Source organism: Myxocyprinus asiaticus, chromosome 1 (assembly GCF_019703515.2).
Source record: "Myxocyprinus asiaticus isolate MX2 ecotype Aquarium Trade chromosome 1, UBuf_Myxa_2, whole genome shotgun sequence".
Lineage (NCBI taxonomy): Eukaryota > Metazoa > Chordata > Actinopteri > Cypriniformes > Catostomidae > Myxocyprinus > Myxocyprinus asiaticus.
In genome coordinates, this window is record NC_059344.1 from 17,787,885 (window position 1) to 17,800,309 (window position 12,425).

At 40.1% G+C, this 12,425-nt stretch overlaps 1 protein-coding gene across 1 annotated transcript in view; it reads left to right on the plus strand.

Moving 5' to 3' along the window:
• Positions 1-5,296: 5,296 nt before the first annotated feature.
• LOC127448654 (segment polarity protein dishevelled homolog DVL-2-like) overlaps positions 5,297-12,425 on the plus strand; it is a 32,561-nt gene continuing 25,432 nt past the window's right edge. Inside the window, exon 1 of the mRNA XM_051711345.1 lies at positions 5,297-5,777. Within this exon, the coding sequence (XP_051567305.1) occupies positions 5,617-5,777 (161 nt within the window). The 5' untranslated portion in view covers positions 5,297-5,616. The remainder of the gene's footprint in view (positions 5,778-12,425) is intronic.

The following is a 12,425-nucleotide window of genomic DNA, read 5'->3' on the forward strand; positions in this document are numbered from 1 at the left end:
ATATAATTTATATATATATTTCTTAATTGTTTTTTTTCCCTTAAAGTATTTTGTGTGTGTGTGAAAATGTCCTCACTAATATAAAGAAACTTGTAGAAAACCCACTAGTGAAGACATTTTAGGTGGTCCTCTCAAGTAAAAAAAAATAAATAAATAAAAAAAATAAATAAAAAAAGGCTCATAAATCAGTTAAATCATGTTTATCTTTAAATCTACTGATGTGCACAGGTTTCTGTGAGGGTTAGGTTTAGGGGTAGGGTTAGGGGATAGAATATATCTGTAGCCTGCTATGAAATCAGTGGAAGTCTATGAGATGTCCTCACTAAAATAATAATAATAATAATAATTCCTTACATTTATATAGTGTTTTTCTAGGCACTCAAAGCACTTTACATAGTATAGGGGGAATCTCCTTAACAACCACCAGTGTGCAGCATCCACCTAGATGATGCGACGGCAGCCATAGTGCACCAGAACGCTCTCCAGACACTATTGGTGGAGAGGAGAGAATAGAGTGATGTAGCCAATTCAGGGATGGAGATTATTAGGAGGCCATGATAAATAAGGGCCAATGGTGGGAATTTTGGCCAGGACACCAGGGTTATGCCCTGGGATTTTTAATGACCACAGAGAGTCAGGACCTCGGTTTAACATCTCATCCGAAAGATGGTGTTTTTTTTACAGTATAGTGTCCCCATCACTATATTGGGGCATTAGGACCCACACAGACTGCAGGGTGAGCACCCCCTGTTGGCCTCCCTAATACCACTTACAGCAGCAACCTTAGTTTTCCCCAAGAGGTCTCCCATCCAGGTACTGGCCAGGCTCAACCCTGCTTAGCTTTAGTGGGCAACCAGGCAAGAGCTGCAGGGTAATATAATGAAACAAATTGCATGTGTGTTCGTGTGTGTCCAGTTGTTTACCTATTGGGTATTTGACATGAAATTTCAAGCAGTGACAGCAGTGTGCTGCAGTGTGACATCTTATACTTTATGTAAAGCTAATTTAACCAAAATTATAACACTTTCATAATAATTATAGGCCTACATCTCATTTTTATGACTGAATATTAATTGAGAGACTACATGGAATATTTGAAATTTAAAATGTTCATTTGTTACAACACTGGATTTAAAGGGATAGTTCACCCAAAAATTCTTTCATCATTTTCTCACCCTCATGCCATCCCGGATGTGTATGATTTTCTTTCTTCTGCAAAACACAAACTACATTTTTAGAAGAATATCTCAGCTCTGTTGATCCATTCAATGCAAGTGAATGGGTAACAGAATATTAAAGCTCCAAAAAATACATAAATGCAGCCATTTACATAAAAGTGATCCATAAGACTCCAGTGGTTAAATTCATATCTTCAGAAGCGATATGATAGGTGTGGGTGAGAAACAGATCAATATTTAAGTCCTTTTTTACTATAAATTTGCCACCTTTGACCAGCCCCAACCAGTTGGTGGCAATATACACAAAGAATACAAATCGCCAAAAACAAAAGAAAAAGAATGTGAAAGTGGAGATAGTAAAACAATTACTTAAATATTGATCTGTTTTTCACCCACACCTATCATATCACTTCTGAAGATATGGATTTAACCACTGGAGTCTTATGGATTACTTTTATGGTGCCTTTTTATGCTTTTGGAGCTTCAAAGTTCTGGTCACCATTCACTTGCACCTACAGAGCTAAAATACTCTTCTAAAAATCCTCATTTGTGTCCAGCAGAAGAAAGTAAGTCATACACATCTGGGATGACATGAGGGTGATTAAATGATGAGATGTGATTAAATGGGTGATGTATTTCTTTAAGTGAACTGCAAAAATGTAAAATCTTACAGCTCGTTTTTTTTTTTTTTTTTCATTTTTTAAATTAATTAAAAAAAAAATTTCATTACAAATTATAATGTCAACATAAAACATAAACGTTGAAGTCCTTAGTATTTGGTATTTCCCACTTTTGCATTAATGACAGTATGCACTTAAACTGGAATGGACTCCACAAGCTTGATTTGAGAATGACCAAACAAGCATGTTGTGTGCTTCAATGGAAGCAAGAAAATCTGACCTTTCACACAAAGGAGTTAACATGGTCAATGCCACAAATGTACTTTTTTTTATTTGTGACCTACAATAGAAATACATAGTGCAGTATCTTATTATTAGCCTATTATTTTAACTATTATTTTCATATTTATGTAAATTTCATATATCTGTTCATAGTGCCCAAACAAACACTATATTTTTATGACCACCTGTAGCTTTTTCACCTCAGTAACCTCAGTCCTACCTCCAAAAAAGTACAGTTTGTTGATCACTTGAACTGAAGGCTTGTATGGACTACATTTTCACACAAGAGCGTGATTCAAGAGTGTCTTCCTCACACTAAACCTGCCCTACAAGTTACAACTACAAATAAAAACACTCTTATGGACATACCCCAGTCAAAGCGGGCCAGTGGTGGGATGTCCTGAGAGCATGTGACTGGGTACCCATTGCATCACAGCATGCTGGCCTGAGCTGAACACTAGAGAATGTCTCGTTTACCTACATAACCTCGGTTCCCTGAGAAGAAGGGAACGAGACATTGCGTGCTAATGCATATGGGGAGTGTCCTTCCACCCGACCTAGTTGAAACCTCTCAACAATAACGGCAATATTCTAATATTGGCTGTGGTGTTTGAGCCCCGCCTTTTTAGGCGCGAAGCAGTCCGCTATAAAAGCAGGTGCGCAAACACCATTCGTCAGAATTTTCTGACTGAGGTGCACCTCAGAAGAACTCTGAGTCTTGTAGTGTGTGGGAGCAAGAGACAGACTGAAATGAAGGACTTTAAATTGATTCACAGTTCCCTCGAATGCAAATCTAAAAAGCTGCCTGTAATGCTGTGCAATTGGTACATGAAGTACGCGTCCTTCAGATCTATCAGTCCTGAGGACAGATGTGTGATAAGATCTATTTCTGAGTTAACATTTTGAATAGGTGCGCCACGAGTGCGTGATTCAAGCGTCTCAGAACTAGAATGGGCTGAAGCCCACTGTCATCCAGAATGAGGAATTAAGGGCTGTAAATCCCGCTGTGTGTGTCTGTGCATGCAACACCGGTATATCGTGTGGTCAGACCACAGATTGTGCTCGATCGTTGTAAACACCAGCTCTGACACACCCATGAGGACTTGCCACACATTCGCACAGCGGGACAGCAGGCTTATTAATTCATATGAAACAATCTCTACCGCGTTCTTTGCGAGAAGATTGTGTATTTCGACTCATAACACTGGTGCGTCTTCGGACAGAACCGCGGAAGACAGACACTGTTGAAACGGGGCGGCCGACGTGCAAATTGGATAGTATAATCATATTCGATAGTTTTTTAGCACCCAGTCGAAATGCCAGTAAGAGCTCGCCACGCGTCCGCATAATGGGACAGAGGGCAATTTGGTATGTTCATTACATGATATAATGCACTGCTCACCATTGGGAAGCGGTTGCGTATAATATGAAGTGGGAAAGCCCTTTATTGAAAAAGTGTGAGCGTCTCAGGATGTGCAACGAGCGCTGTAATGTTTTTTCAATCTTTGTAATTCATTACAAGATATAATGCGCTGCTCACCATTGGGACACGATTGTGCAAAATATGTGGGCTTTGAAGTTGGAAAGCCCTTTACTGAAAAACAGTGAGCATCTCGTGCGAGTGCTGTACTCTTTTTGCAATCTTTATATATTCATTTATGATATTATGCGCCGCTCACCATTGGGAAGCGGTTGTGCATAATGTGCAAACTTTATTGCATGTGATTAATGTGAGACACAGAAAACATATTGAACAACATTTTGAACAACAATATTCCTTTCCCGACAAACAGCAGTGGGGAAGAGGGGAACAGTATTGTGTGTCAGGAGTGCTTTGCTGAGAGGGGGGTTTTCCCGTCAGCGCAGGTCTTGCGCTAATGCGGCTGCCTTCGTTTACCAGCGGCTCGGCTTTGACATTTGCCGGCACTGAGGCAGCTGGTGTAGGGTTTTTAGTCAGGTGCTGGACCAAGACAGAGCGGGAGAGAGCCGGTTGCGATAAAGTACTGCTCCGTTTTAGCATAAAATGTCTCATAACCTGTGATTGTTGCTGAGTCGTGATGTAGCGCTCAGCAATTCTATTCACAGAGTCTCCAAAAAGGCTGGCTGGTGACACAGGAGCATCAAATAGAGCGACTTTTCCCGCATCACGCATTTCCGTGAGGGTCAGCCAGATGTGACGATCCAAAAACACCAGGTTGCTCATTGACTTGCCAATGGCCTGTGCAGTGACTTTCGTGTCTCGCAGTGGTAAGTCCGTAGTGGTGCGGAGCTCTTTGAACATCTCTGGTTAATAGCCTTGCTCATCCATTTGTTTGAGGAGCTTAGCTTGGAAAACTTGGAGCACTGCCATCGCGTGGAGTGCTGAACCCGTTTGGCCCGCCGCTGAGTATGCTCTTCCAGCCAGTGCTGACGTTAGTCGACATGGCTTTGAAAGATGAACGGAGCGTGAGTTCCACGCCCTGCTACTCGCCGGGCAGAGATGTGCCGCTACTGCCTCTTTTCTTCCCCGTGATCCACATTAAAGAGGATGTTTTTGCTGTGCGGGCGAGCTGAATAGGGCACATGCCAGGATTTTGACAGTTCGTTATGAACTTCAGGGAAGAATTGGGCAGATCTACGAGACGTGGTCGCTTGACGGCGTCCGGACTGCAGGAACCATTCATCAAGGTGAGACTGTGCAGGTTCCTCTGGAGGAGACCAATCGATATCGAGCTCTTCGACTGCCCTCGAAAGGACGCAAAGCATCTCCTTGTCAGTGGCGCGTACACGCTCCTCTCCCTGGGCGTGGCCCAGACAGAGAATGCAGCTCTCATGCTGATCTGATGGCGGGATGTGCCTCTCGCACAAGGAACACTTACGGAACGACTTTTATAAAAAGATGCCAACAAGTAACCGACTCATATATATATATATCTATATATATATATATATATATATAGATATAGATATATAGATGGTGAAGCAATAGAGGGCTTCTAGACTAGAGATGAATCGCTGTCTTGAAGGAAGAAAATTCTGAGGAATGGTGTTTGCTCACCTGCTTATATAGCGGACAGCTTCGAGCCTAAAACGGCGAGGCTCAAACACCATAGCATATTAGAATATTGGCATTATTGTTGAGAGGTTTCAACTAGGTCATGTGGAAGGACACTCCCCATATGCGTTAGCACGCACTGTCAAGTGTACTGAGTCGTAAGGGAACTACATATTTAAAATCCCCCATGTGTTTATGTAAGTAAGGGGAAATGTTGTTACAGGATAGCTGGCCGTGTGACTGTAGGTGTGTTTTTGCGATTTTAACAAACTAAAACATGAGACATATGCGTGTTTCAGACACCAAAGTTAGGCTAACGATGATGATTTAAAGTTTTGTTTTGGGGGTGGGGAAATGCACTGGAAATCCTGTTGTTGTATAGTAGTATTGTGGTCTAGACGACTTTTCTCAACCCCCTTCTCTGGCACTGGCTAACGTTAGCAGGATAGCCGCTGCCTCTTCCATACCTTTGTAGAACAAGGGGACAGTTGAGTTAGGAGACATGGCGGAGACGAAAATAATTTATCACATTGACGAAGAGGAGACGCCGTACTTGGTGAAGATTCCCATAGAGGCTGAGAAAATCACTCTGCTGGATTTTAAACAGGTCTTGAACAAGCCGAACTACAAATTCTTCTTCAAGTCTATGGACCAGGACTTCGGGTAAGTGAAAACAAACGGCTGCTAGAAGTTGCACGGTGTAGCAAAACAAACAAATATTCAGAGAGAATAAATTGCTTATGTCGTGCCAGATGTGAAGGATTTTATGTTGTGTGTTGGTAAGTGGTCTAGCCGGTATCCAGCTGCAGCAGAGTAACTTTATGTTCAAATGTCTCCACAGTGTCGCGTGGGAAACAAAGTAACAATACAAAATACTTCAGATAATTTCTCCTCATGTACTGTCTTGTATTTGTATTGAGGCCAGTTTTGCATTCTGCAGTCAAACTTTACAAGTATGCCTGAATGGAAAATACCTGTACCTTAATTACCAATAAATAGTTGTATTTTACAGGTATCTGATCTGCTCCATGACAGATTTATGAAGTGATGCAGAATCTACTTTATAAATCAGCTGTGATTTGAGGCCAGAATTGATTAAATCAATAGCCTACAGTCCAAATCGCAAATCATGTTTGTGTCAGATAATTAAATGTTTGACATTTTAAGTGCTTGAATTCACTTACAATTTGTATCCCTCCCACCCAGTCTGTCTCATTTCCACTCATTTAGTGAAATCCCAAGACTTTCCCTTACTCCTTTGGATACAGGCCAAGTTTTTAGGGTCTCTTTTACACTGCTGCATTGCAGTATTTTATTTATTTATTTTAAAGAGTGGAGCTCTTTGTCTTAGACCTCATATTTGGCTGGAATCTTCCTGCCGCGGACAGAATACCAGCCAATAAATTTTAGGCATAGACTGGTCTATTATGCATTCTTCAGGTGCTACTGGAGTCTACCTTGTAATCTTAGCAAATTAGGCTGTTATCATCTGGCTGTAAATATTCCATCTAATTGACAGCTTGCACTTAAAGTTGCACTCAGGTTATTTTGAAACATAAAATCATGATGAGATGAAGACTTTTGTTATTCCAGTAACCTTATAAAAGCTTTTTTATTCTACATGGAGAGGGTCCCCTCATGGGGGCAGCCATGTTAGGATCACATGACCTGCTGAATACTACTCACTTAATATCAGTAACCACCCTGATATTGGAGACTTTCTCTGATTGATTTTGTTGTTGTTGTTGTTGATTTTTCCCCTTTTTCTCCCAATTCCCAAAGTGCTTTTAAGTCCTTGTGGTCGCGTAGTGATTCGCCTCAGTCCGGGTGGCGGAGGACGAATCCCAATTGCCTCCGCGTCTGAGACCAGAGATCTTATCATGTGGCTTGTTGAGCGCGTTGCCACGGAGACATAGCGCTTGTGGAGGCTTCACACCATCCACCGCGGCAACCACGCTCAACTCGCCACGCACCCCACCGAAAACGAACCACATTATAGTGACCATGAGGAGTTCACCCCATGTGACTCTACCCTCCCTAGCAACCGGGCCAATTTGGTTGCTTAAGAGACCTGGCTGGAGTCACTCAGCACACCCTGGGATTCGAACTAGCGAGCTAGCGAACTTTTTGCGTATTTTACCACTGAGCTACCCAGGCCCCCCCTTTCTCTGATTGATTAAAGTAATCATGGCTGACTGTGAATAGTGAATTTCTACAATGGCATCTGTAACTGAAAACTTCTGCATTTGAATGATGCTGCATCCACATCGCTAGGTGTCAGACAGTGTTAGTCCAAGACAAAATTCACTAGGTTCACTTGGTTATCTATTAAATCAAATACATTCCCTTAAAGCACTGTAAAATGTAGAGCCACACAGAGCACGTTTTTTATTTATATTTATATTATATAGACGCTGTCAGTTTACTATTACCTCATACCCTAGAATGCTATATGAAATCATGATTATGTAAATTTATCATTAAATTAATGTGTTCCAAGTGTCCGTTTGATTGCTATCACAATGTACAAATACACAGTCTGATGTAAAACAATAGAACAATAGATGATCTTTGCTGTCTCATTTACAATGACGAATTTACATCAGAAGAGTGGAACTAACTTAGATTAGTATTTAAAATCCCACAGCCAAAATCTCAGTGCACTATGTCTGTTCTCTCCTATTCTTATTAAATATTTGCAAAAATCGAACTGCATTATTGGGATCCGGTTTTTAATAGATTTTAGTGGGATAGCAGAATTTGAAGACTGTATCTTTTCTTCTATCCCACCTTCGCAGAATGGCAATCAGTGTGTAGCCAGTTTTTGTTATTGTGGAAAGGGGTGGATGTGTGTGTATTATTGTTGAACGGCATTGGAAGTGGATGTAAGATGATATGGTTGTGAAGTGGGGCAGAAAGCGGCCAGCGGCACTGTGATGCTGCCGTGGTGATTTGCAGTGTGTAGAGCCAGCTGTCAGTCTGACTGTGTGTGGTAGCGGACGGGGTTGGGTTGCTGGGCCGTGTTTGGAGACAGGCCATTTGCTTAGTGCCTGGGATAGAATCAACAGAAAGAGAGTGAGAGATAAAGGGTGAGCAGAAAAGAATGGGGGACCCCTCGGCCTCTCCAGGGGCCCTCTACATTTTCGTTGCTTTTTTGTTTGACCTCTCCATCAGAGTACAGCCCAAATCCAAAGCAAGCTTATTCTACTCTATTATTCCTTCTCAGACTGTGGAAGTCATGAAAAATTAAGTATTCAGATTAATTTGTTATGAGGCCAAATGGTAATACGGTTTGAAGACTTAATATGTCTTGAACTTATTTTGTTCTAAGAGCTGTTGTTGAAACCAGGTCTCAAGTGAGGTTGAGTGTGAGTGTGTTAGAGGTCAAGGGTGGAGCATCAGTATTATAATTGCTAATACTAGGGTAACTCATTCACTTTTTCTATATTTTTATAACAAAAAAGTAGCTAACAACAATGAAGCTATAAAGAAATAGAATGCTGTTATAATATAACTTTCCAGTGATATTTAGTTCTACTATAAATTTTACAGAATTTATCTGACACAACAACAACAACGATGATCTACAGTTGTGGCCAAAAATATTGGCACCCTTGGTAAATATGAGATAAGAAGGCTGTGAAAAATATATCCACATTGTTTATCCTTTTGGTCTTTCATTTAAAATATTCACAAAAATCTATCAAATAGATATCAAACAATTCCAAACACAACACAAGTTTTATAAAAAAAACAAATATTTTTATCAAATATGTGTGACAATTATTGACACCCTTGTGTTCAATACTTTGTGCAGCCTCACTTTGCCAAGATAACAGCTCCGAGTCTTCTCCTATAATGCCTAATGAGGTTGGAGAACACATGACAAGTGATCTAAGACCATTCCTCCATACAGAATCTCTACAGACCCTTCAAATTCAGAGGTGGACTCTTCTCTTCATTTCAGGAAACATGTTTTCTATGGGGTTCAGGCCAGGGGACTGGGATGGCCATGGCAAAACCTTGATTGTGTGGTCAGTGAACAATTTTTTGTGTTGATTTCTATGTGTGTTTTGGATCATTGTCCTGCTGGAAGATCCAACCAGGGCCCATTGTAAGCTTTCTGGCAGAGGCAATCAGGTTTTGATTTTTTATCAGTTGGTATTTGATAGAGTCCATGATGCCATGTATCCGAACAAGATGTCCAGGACCTCTGGCAGAAAAACATCCCCACAACATTAAAGATCCACCACCTCATTTAACCGTGAACATGAGGTACTTTTCCATATGGCTACCTCTCTGTGCGCACCAAGCTCATCTCTGGTGTTCACTACCAAAAAGCTCTGTTTTTGTTTTATCTGAGCATAGAACCCGGACCCATTTGAAGTTCCAGTAGTGTCTGGCAAACTGAAGATGCCTGAGTTTGTTGTTGGATGAGAGCAGAGGCTTTTTTCTTGAAACCATCCCAAATATCTTGTTGTGATGTAGGTGATGCCTGGTTGTAGTTTTGGAGACATTCTGACCCCAAGACCCAACTAATTCCTGCAATTCTCCTGCTGTGATCCTTGGAGAATTTTTGGCCAGTCGAACCATCCTCCTCACCGTGCATGGAGATACTATAGACACGCATCCCCTTTCAGGCCGATTTGTAACATCTCCAGTTGATCTTAATTATTGCCGTGATGGTGGAAATGGGTATTTTCAATGCTTTAGCTATTTTCTTATAGCCACTTCCCATTTTGTGAAGCTCAACAACCTTTTGCTGAACATCATAACTTTATTCTTTGGTCTTACCCATTGTGATGGATGACTAAGAGAATTTGGCCTGTGTGTTACCTCGTATTTATACCCCTGTGAAACAGGAAGTCATAGCTGAACAACTTCACGTTCCTTGTCACCCAGGTGTACAAAATTTTTTTTTAAAATATGAGTGGGAATATACTTCGGATATATTTTACTCTTAAGAATTTCTAGGGATGCCAGTAATTGTGGCAAACGTGTTTTGGAGAAAAATATTTATTTACTTTCAGTTACTTTACTGCAATTAAAGGATATATTTTGAATGAGAGATCAAAAGGATAAACAACAAAGACATATTTTTCACAGTTCTCTGCTCATATTTACCAAGGGTGCCAATATTTTTGGCCACCACTGTAAGTGACATTAAACATGTAGGGTGACATTAAACAAATAGGGTGGCAAATTAAATTAAACAAAAATTCATACAAAAAAACATACTAAATTGATCATAAATTAATTTAAACTAAATACAACTAATAAAACAGCAACTGTAACTGAGTCGCAAAACGTATTGATAAACAACTGCAATTACCTAAGAAGACGCAGTGACTTCTACGCATGGATTTAAGTGAATATGTGAATCATTTATTTAAACTTGTTCATTTACATGAACTTTCCGAATGAAGTGATTCACTTAAATCAATTGGACTTCCTAAAGCTACATACACTGTAAATGGATTGGTGAATCGTTTACTTTAACTGTTGCACTTATATGAACCATCCAAACAAACCTAGCATCCATTAGCATAATGAAATGAGAGAGGGTGTATAATGATACTGTATGTGGCCTTTTTTGACACATCTGCAGTTTTCTTCCCAAGTACATGACTTACAATAATACATTATCATATTTGACACTGATTGTAATCTAAATTACTGTAGTACAGCTGGATTATTATCTTACTGTATTCCTTACTGTATTGTTCTTACTGTATCTGTTGCTATTCTGTTCCAGCTCTATTAAAGGGGTTGTTTGTACCAGACAGAGCTGAATATAGTTTCTTGTTTACCAGCAGCCATTCACAAGGCCTCTCCAACTCTGTCGTCATTTAAACAATTATTGTTACGTAAACCCTGACACTGGATATGTTTGACCTGAAGCAATGTGCACATTTTTCTACACATATCAATGAGAACTCCATGAGGCTAATAGCTTGTTAGGAAAAAAATAAATCCTGTGTGTAATTATAGTGACATTGGATCTTTCCCCATACTCCCTTTTTAGTTGTGTTTCTTCCTTGTGTTTTTTAATTGTTTTTATTATTATTATTTATATATATATATATATATATATCACATCACATTCACTTTCGTCCTCTTTTCTCACACACCTGTTTTCTGTCTGTGTTAGCTGGTGTTCTCAGATACCCCTGTAGCAGAGTCCCTAGCTCTGGTGGATTGTTGAATTGTTTGTTTTAACTGTTGCACTTATTTGAACCACCCAAATGAACCAATTTACTTAAATGTGTTGGACTTCAAAGAGAGAGAGAGAGGATGGTTTAAAGGGATAGTTGACCAAAAAATAAAAATTCTCTCATCATTTACTCACCGTCATGCCATCCCAGATGTGTATAACTTTCTTCAGCAAAATGAAAGCGAAGATTTTAAGAAGAATATCTCAGCTCTGTTTGTCCATACAATGCAAGTGAATAGTGACTAGAACTCAGAAGGTCCAAAAAGGACATAAAGGTAGCATAAAAGTAATCCAAATGACTCCAGTGGATAAACCCATATGTTCAGAAGTGATATGATAGGGGAGTGTGAAAAATAGATCAATATTTATGTTTCATCATTGCCTCGGTTTGCTCAGCCGCAGTGTGCGCAATACAATGTAAAAAAAAAAAAGAAAAAAAAAAAGCAATGTAAAGTTTTGTTCTGCTACACTATTATTCATTGGAAAAGGTAGCTCATTCCTGGAAAAGCTACATTATTGTGAAAATAGTTGCACTACTTTAAATATAGTTTAACTGCCTTAGTTTACCGTTAGTGGTCTTCTAACACTGAAGCGGGGCCATGGCTCGGCTCGGCTCGGCGGGGTGCCCCAGTGAATGCTGCTGACCTGTGCTACTATGTTGTCTATGCCAAGATCCGCCACTGATGGGCATGATACCTCGAGTCATGCGACCTGTTGAGAAAAGGTGTGCTATTACTTTTTTAAGAAGTCATACTTATAGTTTTCACTTGTCATATAAAACGGACAGAAAAATCTCATAAACGTACAATAAAGGATGGAGACAAGTCATATAGAATAAAGACCAGAGTATCACAGAGACTTGGGGTGGACTCTTAACTTTTGCCAGTAAGCAACCACCCAGTGCATCCTAGCAATAGCCTAGCTACTGTATAGCAACAAAAACCCCTCTGAACAACTTTTAACCTTTTGTCTTCAGGAAAAAAATGGCATCATCACAGTCAAATTAACCTAGATGCATGCAAAAATGTGGAGGATATAATAGGATTTCTTGGGTAGGATGCATTTTTGAGCCTGTTTAGACCTGGTATTAAGATGCG